This window comes from Perna viridis, chromosome 7 (genome assembly GCF_037379345.1).
Source record: "Perna viridis isolate PV_CMFRI_1.1 ecotype Kerala chromosome 7, ASM3737934v1, whole genome shotgun sequence".
NCBI classification, from domain to species: Eukaryota; Metazoa; Mollusca; class Bivalvia; order Mytilida; family Mytilidae; genus Perna; species Perna viridis.
The window spans coordinates 12,314,594-12,335,476 of NC_142451.1; the positions used below are offsets into that span (position 1 = coordinate 12,314,594).

General features: G+C 32.2%; 1 protein-coding gene across 1 annotated transcript in view; it reads right to left on the reverse strand.

Moving 5' to 3' along the window:
- The window catches only part of LOC148611362 (DNA (cytosine-5)-methyltransferase 1-like), a 34,205-nt gene that overhangs the window by 11,990 nt on the left and 1,332 nt on the right, over positions 1-20,883 (reverse strand). Inside the window, exons 2-24 of the mRNA XM_088591849.1 lie at positions 19,888-19,936; positions 19,449-19,556; positions 18,189-18,461; positions 17,468-17,498; positions 16,036-16,117; positions 15,234-15,362; positions 14,394-14,514; positions 13,799-13,908; positions 12,794-12,912; positions 12,352-12,444; positions 11,771-11,922; positions 11,238-11,315; positions 10,798-10,901; positions 10,219-10,384; positions 8,542-8,639; positions 7,721-7,796; positions 6,487-6,543; positions 5,737-5,820; positions 5,014-5,138; positions 3,952-4,057; positions 3,243-3,355; positions 2,509-2,623; positions 1,134-1,313 (exon numbers count right to left, since the gene is read on the reverse strand). Of these exons, the coding sequence (XP_088447975.1) occupies positions 1,134-1,313; positions 2,509-2,623; positions 3,243-3,355; positions 3,952-4,057; positions 5,014-5,138; positions 5,737-5,820; positions 6,487-6,543; positions 7,721-7,796; positions 8,542-8,639; positions 10,219-10,384; positions 10,798-10,901; positions 11,238-11,315; positions 11,771-11,922; positions 12,352-12,444; positions 12,794-12,912; positions 13,799-13,908; positions 14,394-14,514; positions 15,234-15,362; positions 16,036-16,117; positions 17,468-17,498; positions 18,189-18,461; positions 19,449-19,556; positions 19,888-19,936 (2,569 nt within the window). The remainder of the gene's footprint in view (positions 1-1,133; positions 1,314-2,508; positions 2,624-3,242; positions 3,356-3,951; positions 4,058-5,013; positions 5,139-5,736; positions 5,821-6,486; positions 6,544-7,720; positions 7,797-8,541; positions 8,640-10,218; positions 10,385-10,797; positions 10,902-11,237; positions 11,316-11,770; positions 11,923-12,351; positions 12,445-12,793; positions 12,913-13,798; positions 13,909-14,393; positions 14,515-15,233; positions 15,363-16,035; positions 16,118-17,467; positions 17,499-18,188; positions 18,462-19,448; positions 19,557-19,887; positions 19,937-20,883) is intronic.

Consider the following 20,883-nt stretch of genomic DNA (forward strand, 5'->3'; position numbering starts at 1 on the left):
ACTTTGTCATGATTGACCCTAAATTTCTATGTGATGCAGCCATATTTACTGTATTTACTGTAAGTTGATTTTTTTTCAGCAAGTTACCAGCCTCAACTTATCATCCACTTCGACTTACGTCAGGATTTTTCAAGAAAAATGTTTATCTACAAAGCATTTCATTGTAGTATCTTTATCAGATTTCACAGATATACAAAATTATTTATTTTATAAAGATCTATTTCAATCCAGTTAATTATATACCGTCCGGCTTTTGTTCGTAAGACTTTTGAAGTTTCAAATCCATTGTTTGCCCAACCTGAGCTTGGGTCCTTGCATTGTAAAATGATTTGATTGCAATAAATTGATTACATTCATTCATAATTTACAGCAAACATGTCTTTGGAAAATGAAAGTCATCAATCAAACCAGCAATCGAAGATACTATCCATTTGTGAATGAATATGACAGTTATATAAAATCACCACTTACGTCTTATCCTTATTTGAATACACAGCTTTTAAACTGTTAGAATATATAAACAAACTCTAAAAAAAAAACACATTTACAAAATTCTTTGCTAGTAATCGGAGTATTTCAGAGTTATTGGTCTTTTTATCTACAAATTTATGCCAAATGACAGTATGTTGTAACATATTTGCACATGGCACAAACTAAACTCAATTAAATGTGACCTAAATGACTAATTGTAACTAAATTAAAATCTAACAAACTTCTGTCTGTAGTTTGAAATACCAGGTTATATTTTTTATTAATTACCAGTCATAGTAATGACCAACTCATCAGACTCATTTCACACATGGGTGCCCACGCTTGACAGGTTTACAATTTCGTATACCTGATCAAAGAGCTTCAGAGTTATAAAAGTATCTATCCTTAAAAGCAACACCCAAAATTTAATAATTCTATTCATTTCTAAAATAAACTTTCAAAAATCAAAACAACCATATTCAACCATCCATGAAATTTCCCAGCACTTCAGATAACCTTGATGCTTCACTAAGTATTTCCAAAATTATAAACCAGTTAATTCATATATCTACTTTCTTTCCAATAAAAAAAATTGTAATAATATTGTATTTCAACAGAGATTGGACTTAAAAGACTTCTTCACTTGATGAATAATATTGTACCTGAGATTGTTTTGATTTAGAAGATTTCTTCACTTGTTTAATTTTAAAGCTGAAACCATCTGGTTCAACATAACAGCTATCTCCTATCTTGTATTCAATGCCATCTCTGCTCACACTACTATAAAATACTTTAGTATCTGTAGAATCTTCCAGCTCTTCACCAAGACTGGGTATCTCTCTCTAATGAAAATTATCTTGGAATGTAAGTGTTACAAAACATAGAATAATAAGTTACAACTAAATCTATAAACTTTCAATTCATTAACTATAACATATGACAGAAACAACCATAACAATGATGTTAGATGCACACGTCTTGCTAGGCATACCCATACATGTATAGGAAGTTGATATTGTACAGCAACAAAAATCTCTTACAACATATGCCCAATTTATGAAACCCTACATGCCAAATTTGAACTCTGGGTTATAGTTTTTGGTGAAATTAACTAGAAATACTGTGAGCAAGCTCACTAAGAGATTACCCCAATACAAATGGAGTCTAATGTATAACCCGTGAGTTCAATTATCTCCCTCTGAACTCCTCTGACGGTAAAATTTTTGTCACATCTCAACCTTCCTATAAAGTTTCATCTAAATCTCTGGAGCTGTTATGCAGGAGTAGGGCTTATGATTTATAAACATGTGAAACCCTTAAGTTGAAATATTTCCCTTTCTGGAGCCATCTGATAGTTAAATATCATATTCCTTCATGCACATATACGTACCATGCAAAATCTTGGTATAAAACTTCACCAAAATTCCCTTGAGCGGTTTAGGAGGAGTTACAAGAAATCTGGAGAGAGACAAGGTGATTCCTGTATATCCCCAAAACTTTGTTTGCTGGGGGTATATAGACATGCACTAATGCACAAATACACATACCCCTAAAGAAAAGCACAAGAGAGTACAAATCTAGGAAAGAGATTCCTCCCATAATGAACATTGTTCCAAACATTATACACATATAAGTATACAATTATTACACATGTATGCCAGTAAAAGAAAAACAATAAAAAAAAAACAAAAAAAAAACATTTGACATGTGGACACACATACGTTCACAAAAACACACAAATATTTCATTCAAAAGAACCATACGACATGTGAACAGAAAAAAGTACAATTAATACACATGAGTGTAATAAGACATAAAAAAATCTGCATGATTACATATCACTCCACCCTAACACATGAGAAATGCGTTCCTGAGCTGACTGACACACAGACAGATACCATAGCACAGTTCCTCTATAGCTATGCCATGGGGAACAATTAATGCTCCAATGTGTTACAAAGCTGACTGACACACAGACAGATGCCATAGCACTGTTCCACAGGAGCTATGCCATGGGAACAATTAATGATGCATTACCTTTCTGATTTTATTGAGTCTGTAACAACTGAGACATTGTTTGTGTTTCAGATTCTCTGAGATTTCCACTTCCTCCAAGGGAGGGTCTTCAAACCTTGCAAGATCTGGGTCGTACCTGGAAATAATATGTATATATCAGAACTCAAGGCATGATCTGGATTTAAAATTGGTGTATCAAATACCACCACAGCATCTATTACCAAACATTCAGTGCAGCTCTTACGAGGCCAAATAAATGCAGGTTTATTACCAGTACTTTGTGCCAACAAAACATTTGTTTACCTGGGATAAATTAATTTACCTACTGGGTTATAACAACCACTTTTCCAGGATATTGAATCATAAACATAATTGTATGAATTTCTTCTTCCTAATAATAATCTTACTTCTGATTCTAAATGTATGTTCCTATGTAAAAATGAGGCATTAATGCAACATAAAGTGATACCCTGCCGGGTTATGGAGGAAAAAGGAAAATGATAAATTGTTCAAAATGGCCTAACATGAAAAATACACTTTGGATATTGCTGAAAGTTGAGTTTGACCACTATTTTATGGTACTCAACAACTGTGCAAAATTTCAAAGTAATTCATTTATCTGTTCTCAAGTAATCATATGGAACCTGTCAGGGGAGGACAGACATATGGACAGATGGACGGATGGACAAACAACTTTTCAGAGGGTGTCACATAATACCTAGCCACTTTGTTTGGCAGGGTACAAAAAGGATTACCATTTTTGGTAGAAGTAACTTCTCTCATCTTCTGGATCAACAACTCTGTCATCATCAGTGTTCTTCTTACCACCCAGCATGTGCCAGTTTTCTGCTGGTGCCTTGTATACCACCTTAAAATCAAAATTCAAAGTGGAATCACAACAAATCCATAATTCTTCACAACTAAAATGTTAGACAAGAAAGGAAAACTTTTCTTTTTTCCTTTTTTTCTTCTTTTTTTTTCAGTTTTTACAAATTGTTAATTTCTTTTCTTAGCAACTTTGAGAAAAAATTTGAATACTAGAAACTATGGAGGTATGCTTAATTGTCAATGAAAGTCTCGGTGATGTCATATATTGAAGAACAGTTAATCATTGGTTATCTCACTCAGATGGGTATTCTAGCTTTATCTTTGACAGCTCAAATAGGAAATCTTTCTTTAATATGAAGTTAACCAACAATAAAACACTGACCCAAAAAGGAATATGTAACATAAAAGTTTTGTTCATTCAAATGTCGTTTTAACACTTTTATATAATTTTTATTACTATATCATCATTATTTAAAAAAAAAAAAAATCTATATAAATTCTCATAAAAAACTAGACAAATGGATGCCCCCGCACTCCATTTTAACACAGCCACAGCATAATTTTTGGTTGTCAAAATTCATTTATGCACATCGTTGATAATATGCACATCTTTAATCCATTTATAATCATTTTTACCTTTATTTTGAACAAAGCTACTTCAAATTTTATGTCCTCACAATCATCCATCATAAACACTTCCTGATTATCTGAGGCTTCACCGAGGACTGTGTCATTGCTCCGACTGAAATATGAACAATAGTTTCATTTGGGATACTGTGGTAGAATCTTTGATTGGTTGTCATCAGTTTTTAGGACTGAGATAAAGTTTGCTGGATGGTAGATATCTCATTTGATGGAAAATTTCTGACTATATCAACAGGAAACTTGTAACTGTGCATCTGGTCTACGATATAAGCTATAAGTACTAAAACAAGAGGCTCTCAGAATGGGCTAAACCTAACCGTTTTGGAAATATATTCAAACAACTACTGTGTGACCACTATGTTCTATTTTTAGTAATGGTGGCCATGTTTTTCGATGGATCAAAAATCCCCACATCATTTCTATGCAGGATACCCCAAAAACATTCATACCAAGTTTGGTTCCAATTGGTCAAGTAGTTTAAGAGGAGAAGAGTTTTGAAAAATTGTTAACGACAACGACAGACGCCAAGTGATGGCAATAGTTCACTTGGCCTTTGGCAAGGTGAGCTAAAACTCATTTAAAAAAGTTTTTTCTATGCATAATGTACTTATAACCTCTAATTCTTTTAAGTCAGTTCTACCAGCAGCAAAGATTTAAATCAGTGGTAGTCTGAGGCCTAGCAATCTTCACTTACAAATTTTTTGTGGAAAGGACTGCTGGACCTTTTACCATTAAAATTTCATGTACAAAGGTCTTGGACTTTCAACCATTACAATTGACATTTTAATGTTGACTTGCTTCAAATCAATGGACCTTAGATTTGCAACTTCCAAAAGTCCAAGACCTCCCACTCCTGGAAGTAAATTTGAACCCCTGCTGCTGTATTTTTTTTTTCACATCTATCCACCAGTACAACTGAACCATACTTGAAAAGAAGACTGTTGAGTTCTAAATACATTGATATTGGTATTGAACTCCAAAGACAACTGATTTAAACAAGTTTCAAGTTTTATTCAGAGTCCAGTTTAGACAGAATTCACAGTATTTACTTACCAAAACCAATGTGCATGGAACATTTTCTGGCCACCTCCTGTCTCCCACATGTAGGCCACCCTTGCTATATAAACAGCAATATGAGAATCTTGTGGCTTCACTGCCACAAAATCATTTATATTGATCTGTAATAAAAAAAAAACATTTATAATGATTAAATAATTGCTCAAGTGTAACTTATACTTTACATGTAAAACAGAGACTATGTTAAATCCAACATAAGAGCAATGCAAGAGCATGGCATCCCTCACTGTGTTCAAAACTGGCTCTACTACCTTGATCTTTGACACTGAAACTGTTGAGTTTAAGGATTTTACTATGAACAAAATATGAACCACACTGCATGAAGATAAAATAAGGGTAGTACTGAGGGATAGAGGACAGCATATTTTGCCTCTGAACGACTTTGTTAGGCTAAAATAAAAAAAATATCCTAGATAATCATCCCCCCCAAAAAAAATCACTGATATTTTGTTCAATTTAGGTAAATTTCTTTCAAATTGACAGCATTTTTCACCTAATTTAATAGAAAATAAACAAAATAAAATTAGCATGCTGCCCCAAATTTGACTAACGTGGATGAGAATATACATAGGATTTTATTCATTGTTGCCTTAACATTTAGCTGATGGCCAATGTAATGAACAGTGGATCAACAAAACATTAATTTCATTTTGTTGGTAAATTGCTTAAAGTCTGCAAGAAGTTTTCTAATGAACTTACAATTTCATCATCCAAACTTATGGCTTCATAATAAGAGTTTCTTCCATCCACCTTTATAGGTTCTCCTTTCCATTTCAGTTTTGCCTGAAAAAAATGCAAATATGGTAAATAATTGTTTGTGAGGTACAAATTTTGTGTTTGTGATAAAAATCAGTAACTTGCATTGCAAACCAACAATATCCAAGTACATGTGTTAGACAGGGAAAAATATGAATGCCTAAACACAAAATGATCATTTGATTAATATGCAAGACAAATAACCCAATGAAATAGTCAGTGACAAATAGCTTTCATACTAGTAAAAACTTATATTTCTATGTACACATAGAAAACAGCTGATGATGCTAATCAAATAATCAGTACACTATGTCATGTTAAAATTACCTCCTCATACAAATTCTGTCAAACCAGGAAAGGGAAAACAAAGTACAAGTCATCATGCAAAAGCAATATACCAAAAAGCATAGATCCAACAGAAGCTGAAATCTGTTACAGACAAGAAACTCGTAGCCATATGTCCCCCACTGCCACAAATGAAGTTCCATAACTCCTGTAAAATTTGCTGATTCAAAAAGGAAGAAGTACAAATCAACTACAAATGGTGACTAACAATCCCACAAAATTTGAATAAAATCTGTGAAGCAGTTTTTCTATGCCCCCTTCCACGTAGTAATGGGGGGGATGCAAAAAGTGCAATCAGACTGAAAAAGGTGACATAGACCCACCCGTATAAAAATACATGATACATACCTTGGCATTTGAAGCAGTTTTATGCGTCTTGGTAGGTGTGATGATTTTACTATCTCCCTGAAAATTATAGTGAAATTTGTTACAGAAAAATTTTCCTGCTGTCTTTTTCTCACTACCTTACGAATTAATAAATTTTTGTGCAGTCTTGATTTTATTGTGATTATACATTATTTTGTTTGGAAATTTTGCGACAGTTCTAACAACAAAAATTATTTCAGGTATACAGTAAATATGTACTTTCAGATAAATTAAGGCTAATCACACAAAAATTCTAAATTTTAATCATTACAAAATGTTATGTTTTTTTTTTAATAATTGTCTCTCACAAAACATTTTAACATGAAAACAAATCCTAAATTCATGTGAAATTGCCTTAACAGCGTAACAATTTTTTACCACACTATAGATAATTGTACTCAAGGAATCTGAATTTGGTTAAATCACTGACATTATTAATATATACTAAAACCACAACTGTAATATCAGAAATTAAAAAAAAAGTAATATCGATTTTAGAAAGGGAGTAACAGGTAAAACCAGAAGTGAATTCACGGTAAAATAAACAAGATGTCACATTCTACATCATGGTAAGAATACCCCCACTCAACCATTTCTGTCAAACCTAGAAAGAGGAGACACAGTACAAGTCATCAAGCAAAAGATACATGACAAATATCGAAGCTATTCTTTCTGAAGCTGAGAAATCTCTTACAAAATTTCCTTTATGCATCATTTTAAAAATTACAGAGTTGTACAGTAAACAGAAAGTAGACGAGCAAGGAAAATATAAACAGGAGACACTGTACAAGTCATCATGTAAAAGCAATACAACAAATAGTTAAGCATTCTCTCCGACAGCAGCTGAGAAATGTATTACAAAATTTTCTGTACATTTACTAAGTCCTACAGTATACTTGAAGAAGATGCACGAGGAACCTGGAATTGGGAGACAACTACAAGTCATCATGCAAAAGCAATATACCAAATATTTCAGCATTCCCTCTAATAGAAGCTGAGAAATCAGTTCAATCTGTGTAACTGTAACTGACAGATGGACAGACAAGGTGATTGCACTATAGTCCCTTCTTATTTACAAGTGGGGATATAAAAACTGAACAGTTAAATATGGATTTGTAACACAGAAGTCCACAGAAATGTCACAAATCTGAAGGTAAGATTTTATGTAGCCACAGAAAAGCAGAAATTAGCCAATAAAAATATGATACAAGCTTACATTTAGTTTGGAGTCATTGTCATCTTCTTCCCCAAGATCATCATCCTCAGCTTCTTTCACCACCATATTAGGGCACCTTAAAAACACACAATTTCATGAACTTTTACTTACATTTATTATAAGTTTTCAACTGAAAATGGACACCACATTGCAATTTTTTCACTAGGGTTTCAAACAGTATAACACATGAAAACAGACCTTTTCTTTGTAGAATTTTATTGTGGGATCTACCATTGCCACCATATATTTCCAATTATGATATTTATTATGAATTATTATGAATTATTATTCAATTGTGAATTATTATCTGAATCAGTCCGACTTTAATAAAGGAAATATCCTTGTCTGAATCAATCTTCCTTTAATAAAGGAAATATCCGTGTCTGAATCAATCTGACTTCAAAATAGGAAATATCCTTATCTGAATCAGTCTGACTTCAAAATAGGAAATATCCTTATCTGAATCAGTCTGACTTCAATATAGGAAATATCCTTATCTGAATCAGTCTGACTTCAATAAAGGAAATATCCTTATCTGAGGAAATTAAAGCTGTATTCATTAGATTTGTGCTGTTTTTTATGTAATATACAAATATATCAGAGTAAGTTTAACACTGAAATGTAGGTGTTAAAGCATGCATATTATAACAGACTGTTGTGAATTACACCGGAAGAAAATCAAAAGTCAATATGAATTAAAATTTAGAATTACAACAGTAATATCAGGATTTGAGAAAAGAGTAAGAGTTCAGGTATGTAAAAATGTGGTACATGTACATGTAATTGCACTTGTAGTATACATATAACTCTGGTATAATTACCTCCTATTAACACATGCTTGTTTAGCTCTTCCAGAACCACCAAACTTGACCATGTCTTTACATGCAGAACATTTACCACAGTCAGGCTGTTGGCAAGTCTGAAAAATAATCATGTCTTGTGAATGTTCACTGCTCAGTTTAAGAATAACAAGGAATTCAGAGAACAAAATAAGAGGAAAAAATTGATGGGTTAGTGTGCTTATTTTTGAAATGTACTGTATTTTCTGGACTGTAAGTCGTATCGCCTTATTTTGATCAATATTGACAAAAAACGTAGATTAGTTGAGGGTCAGATGTGGGCATTTATATCGTACATGTCAACAGAGATCCGAGTTGAGCAGTTAGTTTTCAACAGCATATTAATCCAGCGATGTTACTAAGTATTATATTTCTGAATTAAATTAATAATTGTGTTTTTGTTCAATTGCACTTTGTTCGCGAGTTCAATTATTTTTATTAAATGCCGTGTCAATGGCTCTGAAGCCTTAAATCATCAGGCGTGTGAAATAATAAGCATGTCAAACATGGGCACCCATGTGTGAAGTAAGTGGGAAATTCATTTGATGAATTGGTCATAATTATGAGTGGTAATTAATAAACAATATTACCTGCAATTTGCCATTTAGATAACACCTTAACAACTTATAATTTGAGCCACGTCCGAACGTGTTATGACATTCCTTAAATGGGTATAAATTTGCATATTAAAAGACCAATAACTCCAGATCTCTCAATAATGTCTTTCCAGAAGTCATACAAGAGTATATATGTGCCAGGGTGCATTTCTTGCATTTTTAACTTTATATTTCACTTTGCTATGTGAACATTACATTTGTATTTATAAACATTTCATAAGTTTTATTATCTTATCTTCTAGAGTTTGTTTATATATTTTAACAGTTTCAAAGTTTTTATTAACATCATTGTATTCATTAATAAAGGATAGCGTCAATGATCAATAATATTTGAATTCAATCACCAGTTTGACTGTTTGAATGATGGCTTTCGTTCTTGCAGTTTACCTAAAAAATTTGAATTCAAGCAATCATAAGTGAACTTAACAAATCTAATGAAATGCATTGTAGTTTGAACATTTTTTCTCGAAAAATTCTGAAATCAGTCGATGTGGACGATAAGTCGAGGCTGACACTTTGCTGAAAAAAAAATATCGACCTATATTCCGGAAAATACGATACATGTAAGCAATGAAATTATGGCAGGAAAAAAGGTTCCTCTTGATTCTGCATAAGTTTTGTTTTTAGTAAGTTTTATCTATTAAAACCCCTGAAGAAATAACAAGAATTGCATAAACAACATTTTAAGGATTTTATAGTGAAATTATGAGAAGAAAAGTGGAGGGTCAGTGGGTAAAAAAAGTTAAGCTAAGATATGGATAAAACCAGAGGAGTCTGAAAATCTGACAAAAATGGCTGAACATGAGCACCCAAAATCTTGATTAATCCATTTCATAGAAACAGGTCAAACATACCCAGCCTGTAAAGATCAGATTGCTGTAAGGCAGTAACTTTAAAATACCAGAGCACTAATAACTTTTAATTGCAGTTTTTCATACCACAATACATATGCATTAATGCTATGAAAACAATGCAGCTTCATGAATTTGTTTGAAAGCAAAAGTGACAGTAATGAAAACTAAATATAGAAGTTCACACATACTTCACATATTCCACATCTTCTCCTCTTTGTGCTATGACATTTCTCATCCAATTGACCTTGAAACATGCTATCAAATATCTGGGTGACAAGGGGAGTAGTGGTTGCCATGGTAAATGCTGGTTTCTTTACTTTTGGTGCTCTTTTCAACTCTTTTCTCATTTGTCGCCTGCACAAAACAAAGATTCGACGATATCAACATTATAAACATTTTCATTTCATGTTTCACAAAAATTTACAAAATTTGAAGTCAATGTACAGTAGAATAAAAAGTGCACCATCAGTGCATGATATGCCAGTCCCCATTTAGAACCAAAGAAATTAATGATTTACAAAAATGTCATGGTCACTACTGAAAGCGTTTTTAAGTTACCATGTGAAAAAGGAATACCACCCTTATCAATGAAGAACATTTCCTATAAAATATAAATTAGGCTCTTCAAATGTAAGTATTACCAAACAATATTCATTTAATGATGACCATTTTTAAAATAATGAAATATTTACTCTCCCTGCTTTGTGGTTAAGTTGCTAATGAAGTCCCTAAAATAGTTCCTAACAAAACATTGCATCCTAACCAACCTTTTGCCAAGTGTAACACCAGCCAATTTGATCAGGGCCCTCATGCAAGGTGTGGCAATTAGTAATTGTTCATCATCAGTAGCAGCCTCATCATAACTCTGAACCTATAACAGATAGTTCCGCAAGTATGTAGCAATATCACCACTGCATTGTCTAAATGAGAGCATTTACATTTACAAATTGGTCTATTTTCTGGTTACTGTATTGTAACTCATCATCACAGATAAGTTAATAAAAAACTCAGTAACTCAATAATTTTGATTGTTGTACATTATACCTGCCAGTAATAATATTGAACTTCTCCAAACTTTATTAATAGAGCTATTTTCCGATTTGCAATCTACAACGCATAATTTCCAGTGACAATTCTTTCAAATAACAAAAATCCAAAAAGAAAATTACCACTGCCTCTTTATCCAAAACATATTCTAGAAACTAACCTGATCTACTACAAACTGAGCATGTCTCAGCAGGGAATCCTCTGTAAAACTATTCAATCCTGTTGGTGGTACTGTAATCTGAAATCACATGAATTCTACATTAAGTTTTTATTTAGACAAGACGAAGCCCTTTCGATCAACTTAAGTTGACAAAAACTGACAAATTAAGATACTGTGGATTCATTTAATATTTGTGGGTATTTATTTTTATTGCTAGCAGACATTTCATGGAGAACATTCATAAAAAACAGATGTAATTCAAATTTCAAAAGATCCACATTATATATGCATGTATGATAATCTGTCACTGGGTCGAAACCATGCTTTCATACTTCAAAAACTGGGCCCAGCAGCATTTAGTCAGTTGTCACATATTATTAGATCTTCATGAAATTCAAGAATAAAATTTTGTTTATGGAACTTCAATTTTTGAAAATTAAGTTTGTCTCTTTTTTTTTATCAACAAATTATTGCATTTCTTTGCATAAACCTATTAAATTCTAAATGAAACAAGTTAATGGATTTATTCTCACCTGTATCTTATTAAGTAAATCTTCATATGTTGCATCTTGGAATCTTTGGAGAAATTCAATGACAACTTTACTCATGTGTATCTTCTCCTTCATGGTATCCATAAATGGCTTGTAAGCTTCACTAGGAGCCATAAGAATATACTCAGCAAAAGCTGTTGGTAAAGAGAGATTTTTAAAAGGCAGCTATTATAATTCAATGTATTTGTCTGCATTTACAAAACAATGTTTTATTTCAAAGACACATCAAGCATCCTTGAGATAAGCCTAAAAATGAACAAAATCAGTAATTTTCTTATTTTGCTTGTTATCAGAGTACAATAGTGTACAAAGGTTACTACATATATATATATATATATATATATATATATATATATATATATATATATATATATATATATATATATATATATATATATATATATATATATATATATATATTTCAATCAGCACCAAGAGAAACCAGGCACCAAAAATTTTTAACAGAATATACAAGAAATGCCATTTATTCAATTTTTTTTTCTGAAACTGGAGTACGACAGGTGGAAAAGGATAAAATCTTTTGAACTACAACCATTCATTACCTGTACTAAATCCTATCAGAGCATTTTCACCACCATCAAAACCAGCTGTCCACCATTCATTTATTGGACCCATATTCCTTGTAGGAATTCCACCTTTAAGTATAAACAGTCATATCAGTTTAAATACATACCAGTAGTAAGAATTGACGAAAGTTAAAACCTGGGTAAATGTACATTAACATTTACCTATTTCATTACACTAAGTATCTTTGACCCTTGACCTTGGTCTAAACCTACTGAAGGAGGTTGATACCAGTAATTTTACAAAGGTAAAAAAGACAGATGTGAAACTATACCCCTACAGAGATGTTATGGTGAAGGGATACTAAATAAATAGAACTAAGGAGAGATTGGGCAAAATTTTCATCTTACACACATTCGCTGCTTTGATATTAACCTGTAGTAATTATTAAAGAATAAATATCCTATCTTGGAAACTCACCATCAACTTCTGGATTTTCATCATATATAGGTTTTACATATCCACTGAAGAAAAGTTCGATGTTTTTCTCAATCAAACCAGAGTCAAATGGACAAAGATGTGTGTTTTTGTCATAAACACTGAAATATAAAGTCTTAATGGTTAATATCGTTCATTCAAAACTATACAGCAGTGCTAAATCAAGTACCCAATAATAGAAAACTTCGACAGAGCTGTTAGTGTTTGCTTTGTCAATTTATTAGTTCAACCTTTTTAAAACAGGTGCAAAAAAAACCCAACCAAGTAACCAGAGATCAGCTGGTTTAACTAACATGAAAATCCACACACGAATGATGACAGAATGACGATTGGAAAAATTGACAGAAGAAAAGGTGATTCCAATATACCACAAACTCATTGAGTGGGGGTAAAAAAATCAACCTGAAATATAAACAACACAGTGCAATGACTAGACATTACGCTGATGTACAGATGAGGCTGAGAACTGTGAGAAATTGTGAGGCTGTGCTATGCATTTTCACCGGTTGAAACCAAATTCGTATGCCAAAGTTCTTGTAAAGTCGTTGCACTGTTACTGTCTTATAATATACTGCAACAGAAATTAATAAAAAATTCTGGACATTTAATTCAAAGATGGACACATCCTAGAAACTTTTAAACAATGTAACATTTGTGAAGTCACAACAGAAAGTTATATTCAGTCAGTGACCATATATCACATGTAAATAAAGGGTCAATGCATTTTGACTGCTCAAATAGAACAGTTGCAGTATAAATGATGCTATGTAAGGAGAGAATAGATTATAAAGAAATAAAATTTAACATGATTACAGTGAAACCTGTCTAAAACGAACCTCTTTATGATTATAAAATTTGTTTGGTTTAGACAGGTGTTTGGTTTACTCAGATTCTAAATACATTAAAATTGACAGTGTCTGGTATAGACAGGTTTCACTATGTAAATCAATCAGCAAGTTGAAAAAAAAAAAATTAAATTCATTTTACCTAAAATTGGTTATTTTATGCTGAGGTCTTTCATCGTATTGATGAATTTCTTCCTCATCACCAGTAAATACAGAGAGCTTAGGGTCTGTCAAGGCAACAAATTCCTCTACCTATAAAATTCAAGTAAAACAAAGTGTGACTTCACTGACATCAAATACTTTCATCAAATCTACCGACAGTTCAGGATTGATGGGAGGACAGACAGATAGACAAACATGTATATACTTCTACATGTATACACTCCCCATCTTTGAAAGGGATTAATTAGTATAATTACAAATTTGTCACTTTTAGACAATGTTAGTTTACCACACAAGTATTTCAGTATGATACAACAATTGTGAAATTCTTGAAATATTATGTAAAATTCAACCAGTTTGTCGTTACATGTATTTCTAAATTGATGTAACTCTACATTTAACATTCTTAGTAACATTTTAGAACTCTACTAGTGTGTCAAGAAAATATAAAAATCTGTTTGTTTTTCTTACCACAAAACCAGAACTGCGAACACATGCATTAGACATGCACATGCATTAATGTGACAAAAAGTAGCATATCAATTTGGCCAAAATATGACTGAAAAAGTTCTTACAGCTTCATCAGCATCCCCAGGAAACATGGCTAAATCTGCATCAATCAGCTGTTTACATTCTCTACACTTAGACGGTGGAGCTTTACTGACTGTTTCCTTCACCTCCGTAACAGCTGATGATCTAAAAAAGGATGATAACAGATGCTAACCAAAATACTTCTAACTCCATTGTAAGCTTGAAGTTTCTACACAAAATGTAGAAATTCAAGATCATTTATTTAAAACTTGTTTTCCAGGAACATGCATATGCAGGTCTGACCAAATGTATTTTTATTCAAGATGAGTAGATGTTATAATTTTTTATGATTTTTCTAGTTAGTCATTATTCCAGACCTGTTTATCCTACTTCAAACAATCTGTACTTTTGGACCTGCTTTACACAAACAATCTGTAAAATCCTGAACCATGTGTGATTGTTACATATGGAAAGATTCACAATCCACAGAATGTCAAATTTCATTGAAACTGAAAAGAATCTGTAAAAGTAAACAATTCTGTAATTCGTGAACCAGTTGATTTTTAAGAATCAACAAAAGGTAAATGACTTCAAATGATGTTCATATACTCATCCAACTTCCTATCCATAATGAAACAATATTCATGTATTGAAATATTTGTTTGAACATTAAAGAAGTGTTTCTGGTAACCTACTGACGGCATTTTTACTCCTGAACCTAACATTACACTAAACCTTCTGTAAATATCATTCAATCAGTACTGTTTACAATAGCAATGTTTTGATTTGTCCAACTAATATAAAACTTTTTAATAAACAGACCCTTTATTTTTTGGCACGTTACCAGTAAAACACAGTGTTTTAAAGTAATTTATGCAATTCACCCTTTATCATCAGTCTCCATGTCTTCATTATTCTCATCACTTTCAACTTTAGCCTTTTTGGTGTCTTTTTCTTCGCTTACAACTTCATTCTTAACCTCATCATCAGCAGTAGACTTTCTCTTTCCAGGTCTTAAATAATGAAACATCATAAACATGGGTAACATAAAAAAAAACCCAAAATAATTTGGAGTATGATATTTAGATTCAACGTGTAATCAATACAAGCATGTTATGTAATGGCAAAATTATATTAAATTTATTATTTCATTTGATGTTAATAAAAAAAATGATTGGGGAAATACAAGAAAACAATTTTAGGCAGCAAAATATCAATCAAAATTAAACAAGAAGACACCAGTCTTCCACACGAAGTATTTTTTAAATTTACATGTATTTTATGATGTTAGGCAAGAGAATCCACTTAAGAAAAGAGAAATTACATGTATCTTAACTATTTTACAAAAACAAAGTTGTTATCTGAAATAAGCATTAAAGAGACCCCAATACTCAATGTACGTCAAAAATTGGTTGAGGTCCGGACTATTCACTATCGATATTGAACATTTTCTTTATTTGCTAGATGGCCCTCTAGAGTGAAGTTTTGAAGCTTATTCCCTGCAGAATGCAAACCATAGTGCTGCAAGTAATATTCTTTTTTTCATAAAAGATAATGGTATTTATTCAACAATCGCTTATTACATCACAAAAAATCAATGCTCTACCAAGTGTTTCCTGCATATTTTACTAACTACCCATGTTAAATTTAAATTTCTGTAATATTCTGAAGTGCGAAAATACATACGTCCTTGTAAACATAGAGGAAATTGTAGGTTGGTTGTTATTGGACTTCTTCCTTCTTCCTTTTGACTTTTTGTTTGGAGTTTCTAAAATAAAAACAAGATTGATTGATTGATTGATTGTTGTTGTTTATTGCCGTTTTGGCGACCAGGGCCATATCACGGCAAGAACATTTAATGCAAGGAAAATATTAAAAGCAAGATCAAAGTCTCTTCATAAAATAATGAAATTAAAACAAACAGCTATTTACATATAAAAAGGTACATAAAAGGTGAACCTAAGACATAAAATACATATAGAAACATAACTTCGATAAAACATTTAAATTATTGAAAAATCAAGGAAGGTATCCAATTTAGATTTTATTAAATAAACCGATGTCCCGCAAGAAATCGATAATGTTTTTAGATGAAACGGTCTTGAACAAATCAAATATATTGGCGCAGTCAAAATAATTTTGCCTGATGTTGGCAAAATCCACACAATCTAATAAAAACAAGAAATTTTTAACCCAATGCCCACTAGTGATACCCATACACCCTAACTTCATTGTGTGATAAATTGTAAACCAGGTTGTGAAACTTAAAGTTGCTGTCCCCTATCATTAAATAAAACCCCACAATATAGCACAGCTGTATATAGATATCAGGGATGATATTACAAGTAGTTGCAAAGTAAATTATAATCTAAATAATACACAAGGCTGTCAAATTGACAGCAAACCAGTTTTCTGCAAACCCACAGTAATTCCTATGAAAGAGTAATCAAGGGAACCAAGGTTATAGCAGTAATCAAAAGAATGTAATCCAGGGACAAAGACCAAACATAGAAAATAGACATACACAACAAAGAACATAAAGTAACTAAAATCAAACATACAAAATAAGAAAAGCAAATGAGCAACTCGGACTCCACTAAAAACTGGGAGCATGGACCAGGTGCAACGGTAGGGTAAGTGTCCTCTGCTTTTCTAGAAACACCCGCTGAGTTGCTCATAAAAAGTTAAGTCTGGGGTAGACAAACGAGGAAAGGAAAACTATGACTCGTTGAATAAATCAGTTTTCATAATGCAGATGGATACACCATAATGATCCACGAGTTCATGACGACGACCATAAAACTTCTGTAGTGATGACTTCAATCTTGTAGCAACATAACCCTGTTCCAGAAGCCCATTTGTTAGAGTTCTGAAAAGGTCCATAACTCAAGAACAATAATAGCAAAAATGTTAAAAAAAATCAATACAGCCCTACATTATATTTGAATTTGATAGCATTCCATCCAAGACTTTTATAGTTACAACAAGGATAAATTTAGGCAGCAACCTACATAGAACTGCTTGCATGCCATACATCATCAAATTAAAAGACAATTTTTTTCCTACATGTATATATACATGTCTACTACCTCACTAATGAAAACAACATAAATCTTACCTTCATCTTTAATTTCCTCCATCTCATCATCCTTTAAAATAATAGATTTATTAGTTTTTACAATAACAGGAAAAATTGTTTAAATTAGAAAATTTAGTCTGCGCGTAACTAAAATGGCCAGCACAGGATTAGTATGTTGACGAAGTTAATGAACTTCAAATTGAAGGCAAGATGCAAGTCTGATATCATTATTTTACTTTTGGTCAGTTTTCATGTTTTAATTATTGTTTCATTTCACCATTGAGCTTGAATTATTCAATGGTTCTCTTTTTTATAAACCAAGTCATATTCCTTTGTACATTTAAGTAGATGTATGGAAAATGAGGAAAAACATGTTAATATGGAAAATATAAGCAGTGTATCAATGCTGCCAATCCTTCTCTTGAAAATTTTTAGAACCTAGTCAAATGTACACTATCAATGAAAAGTTCTACACATCATTCTACTAGTCCACAACCATGATAACTACACATCATTCCACTAGCCTGTCTTTTTCCTAGACTCAGGTTATGGGCTAGTGGCTGAAGTCAAGCACAGTTCAATTAAGTTGTAGTTTAAGGTACAGGACCCCCAATTTCGGACAAAGAACCTTAAATTCCACTTTCAGAAGCCAGGGCTTTTAATGTCCCTCAAGTGGACAATTGTTTGGAAACTTTCTGAAGTCCAGGACCTTTCTTCCTTGAAAGTAAATTAGAACCACTGATAGCGTATACACTGATACCTTTTTGGCAGTGCTATCATCCTTCACTTCACATCCATTCTGATCATTTGTATTCTTCACTGGACTGCTGCCATTTACATCCCTTGTAGCTGGGCAACTGTCTCCATTTTCCTGAACTGGTTTTACTTCTGCTAACTCCTTCCCATTTGAGCCATTTTGTTCTGAATTTCCATTAGAATGAGTATTTCCATTTGTTGAAGCATCACCATTACTCTGAACTGTTCCATTGCTAAAGGCTTCTAACAATTTGCCAAGTTTCTTAAAATACCCCTTCTGTAAAATACAAGTAAACATTACATGTACAAGTTATCCAGTATTAGCAGGCAATCACAAAAACCTTAAAATTTTATATTAATATGAATAAGCTTCAGCTCTACTTTAGCTGCAGCCTGCCCAGTGATGTGAGGGTTTCCTCGTCATTCAATGGGTGGGTGGCCTTCGAGTTGACATTTTTCATCACCCTGGGGATGTTGTCTTTTTGATATATTCACCATATCCATTCTCCCTATATATAGTCAAATTCATTCAGTTAAAATTCAGATGCAATATTTGTAGTGACATCAAACATTAATGTTGCAAATTTCAGGCAATATTTTCCGTAAATGATCCCCTGAAGTTATCCATGCATGCACAGGCTATTTTTTAAATCTATAGTAGCCATTTTCACTGATTCCTTTGATGGTTGCACTAGAATTAAGGTCACTATTTGAAGATTTGTTAGTCATAAAATGTGATCAGCAGAATTACATACAAATAAGTTTGAGAGGATGAAGGCTTATTCATTTGGATAACTTCTTCAAATCATTGAACACAATTAAATTAACTCCTTGATAGTTTATAAACAAGGATTCTCTACAGTTGGAAGTAGTTGTCCAACAGGACCGAAATCTGTAAGCGTGGAATAGGACCACTAGCTGAGGCTGCATGCTAAATATCAAGTGGCTGTAATCAGTAGTTCATGAGTAAAATGTTATGAAAGTTCTGTTTTCTGATAGAAAGTCAGACAGAGCATGAACAATATATCCCCATCTTCTTTGAACCTGGGGTTTAAATACATTTGGCTGACATTTTCATCCCGGTGGAGTTGTCATCACTTTGACATATACACCATTTTTCATTATTAATGTTGCTTTCATGTTTAAGAAAACAATAATGTTTAAGAATTTATTTCTATTTCAGATTTCATTGTGGTTACTGTAAACCAGCTCCATGTGTGCAAGAAAATAGATTATCTTGAAAGGATGTTTAGAAAACCCCTACCTCTGTGATGTTTTCTTCCTTCAGTTCATGATCTAATTCCAATATTTCCTTTTTTGTTTCTTCAGGCAGAACAGCATTTAGCACTTTATATTTCTTCTTCAAATAACCCTAAAATAACAACAAAGTAACGACTTCCAACTGAAGAAAAAATCAAACTGATGTATCAAGGCTAAAACAAAGTTTACCTATGTAACAGTAGTTTTGATACGAACACTTGTTGAATTTATTGGTGGGTATCGAGACAATTTTATATTTCTGCAAACTTAAGTAATTTCCTGGATGCAACATTGTTGTTAGTCTGTGGCCCCCCGAAATATTCACGAGGGCAACCAAACTATAATTTTTGGGAGCCCACTTGGCTCCTAACATTTTTTTGTAAGGTTCAAATCATGAAAGAGTTTAATAATTAAATTTTACAGCTTGTATATACATGAATTACCTTTTCTGTAATATCACCATCTTTGAACTCTTCATCTATAAATTTTAACCTGGAATAAGCAAGTGATACAACCTGAATTCCATATTTCCAATATAAATCAAGATTTGTGCATGGTCTTTGGTGAGGTTCTTTTCATGATAAACATATTTCTGATGTCTAAAACAACAACACAAGTACCTATAAGTAAAATACCCAGTAATCATAACTTTCATCATTTTAAATCAGACAACTGAAAACCATTGCATTAAAGAGGTTCATCATTCCTACTTAATTCATTCTAGAATACATAAAAGATTAGCAACAACTTATAATCATGTAATTTAAATATAATTTAAATATGAGCATTGTTTTTCAATTGACCTATCAGTCTAACAATATCAAGACCAGCAACTGCAAAAATTTTATATCTAAATGTTTTTTGTTTTTTTGTTTTTTTTTCTGTTTTTTGTTGTTTTTTTTTAGTGAAAATGCATGGACTTCTAGATTTTTTCCCTTACAGCTTTAAGGCTTAAACTTCTTCTATGTTCTTATCTATTTCTATGTGTTCATGAATTTTTATGCTGTTAATATTTTCTAACAACTGCATCAAACTGTCCTATTTTCATCACAGAATAGGTGAGATCTTTGTGATGTCATCACTTACTTGTGATTTTGTTTTGGTTGGCAGAAAAATTCATTGAGTGGCACATAGCATCAACATTAAATCATCGTAACTTTTTCATTTTTGAAGATAATTGAAAAATTCTTTTGGACCCTTTTGGTACCCTAAACTACAAATAAAACTCTTTTTATCTGCGAAATTTTGAAATTATTCAGTAATAACACTAAAAGAGTATCAAATTATAAAGATAATTCTATATGGAAATAAAGGTTTATATAATTATCATTACAAATTTATTCTTCAAGTAAATGAGTAATTAATTCACATACAAAAATGAATTATTTTATCTAAATGAAACATTTTACAGAATCAAAATTGGACAATAAATAATAAAA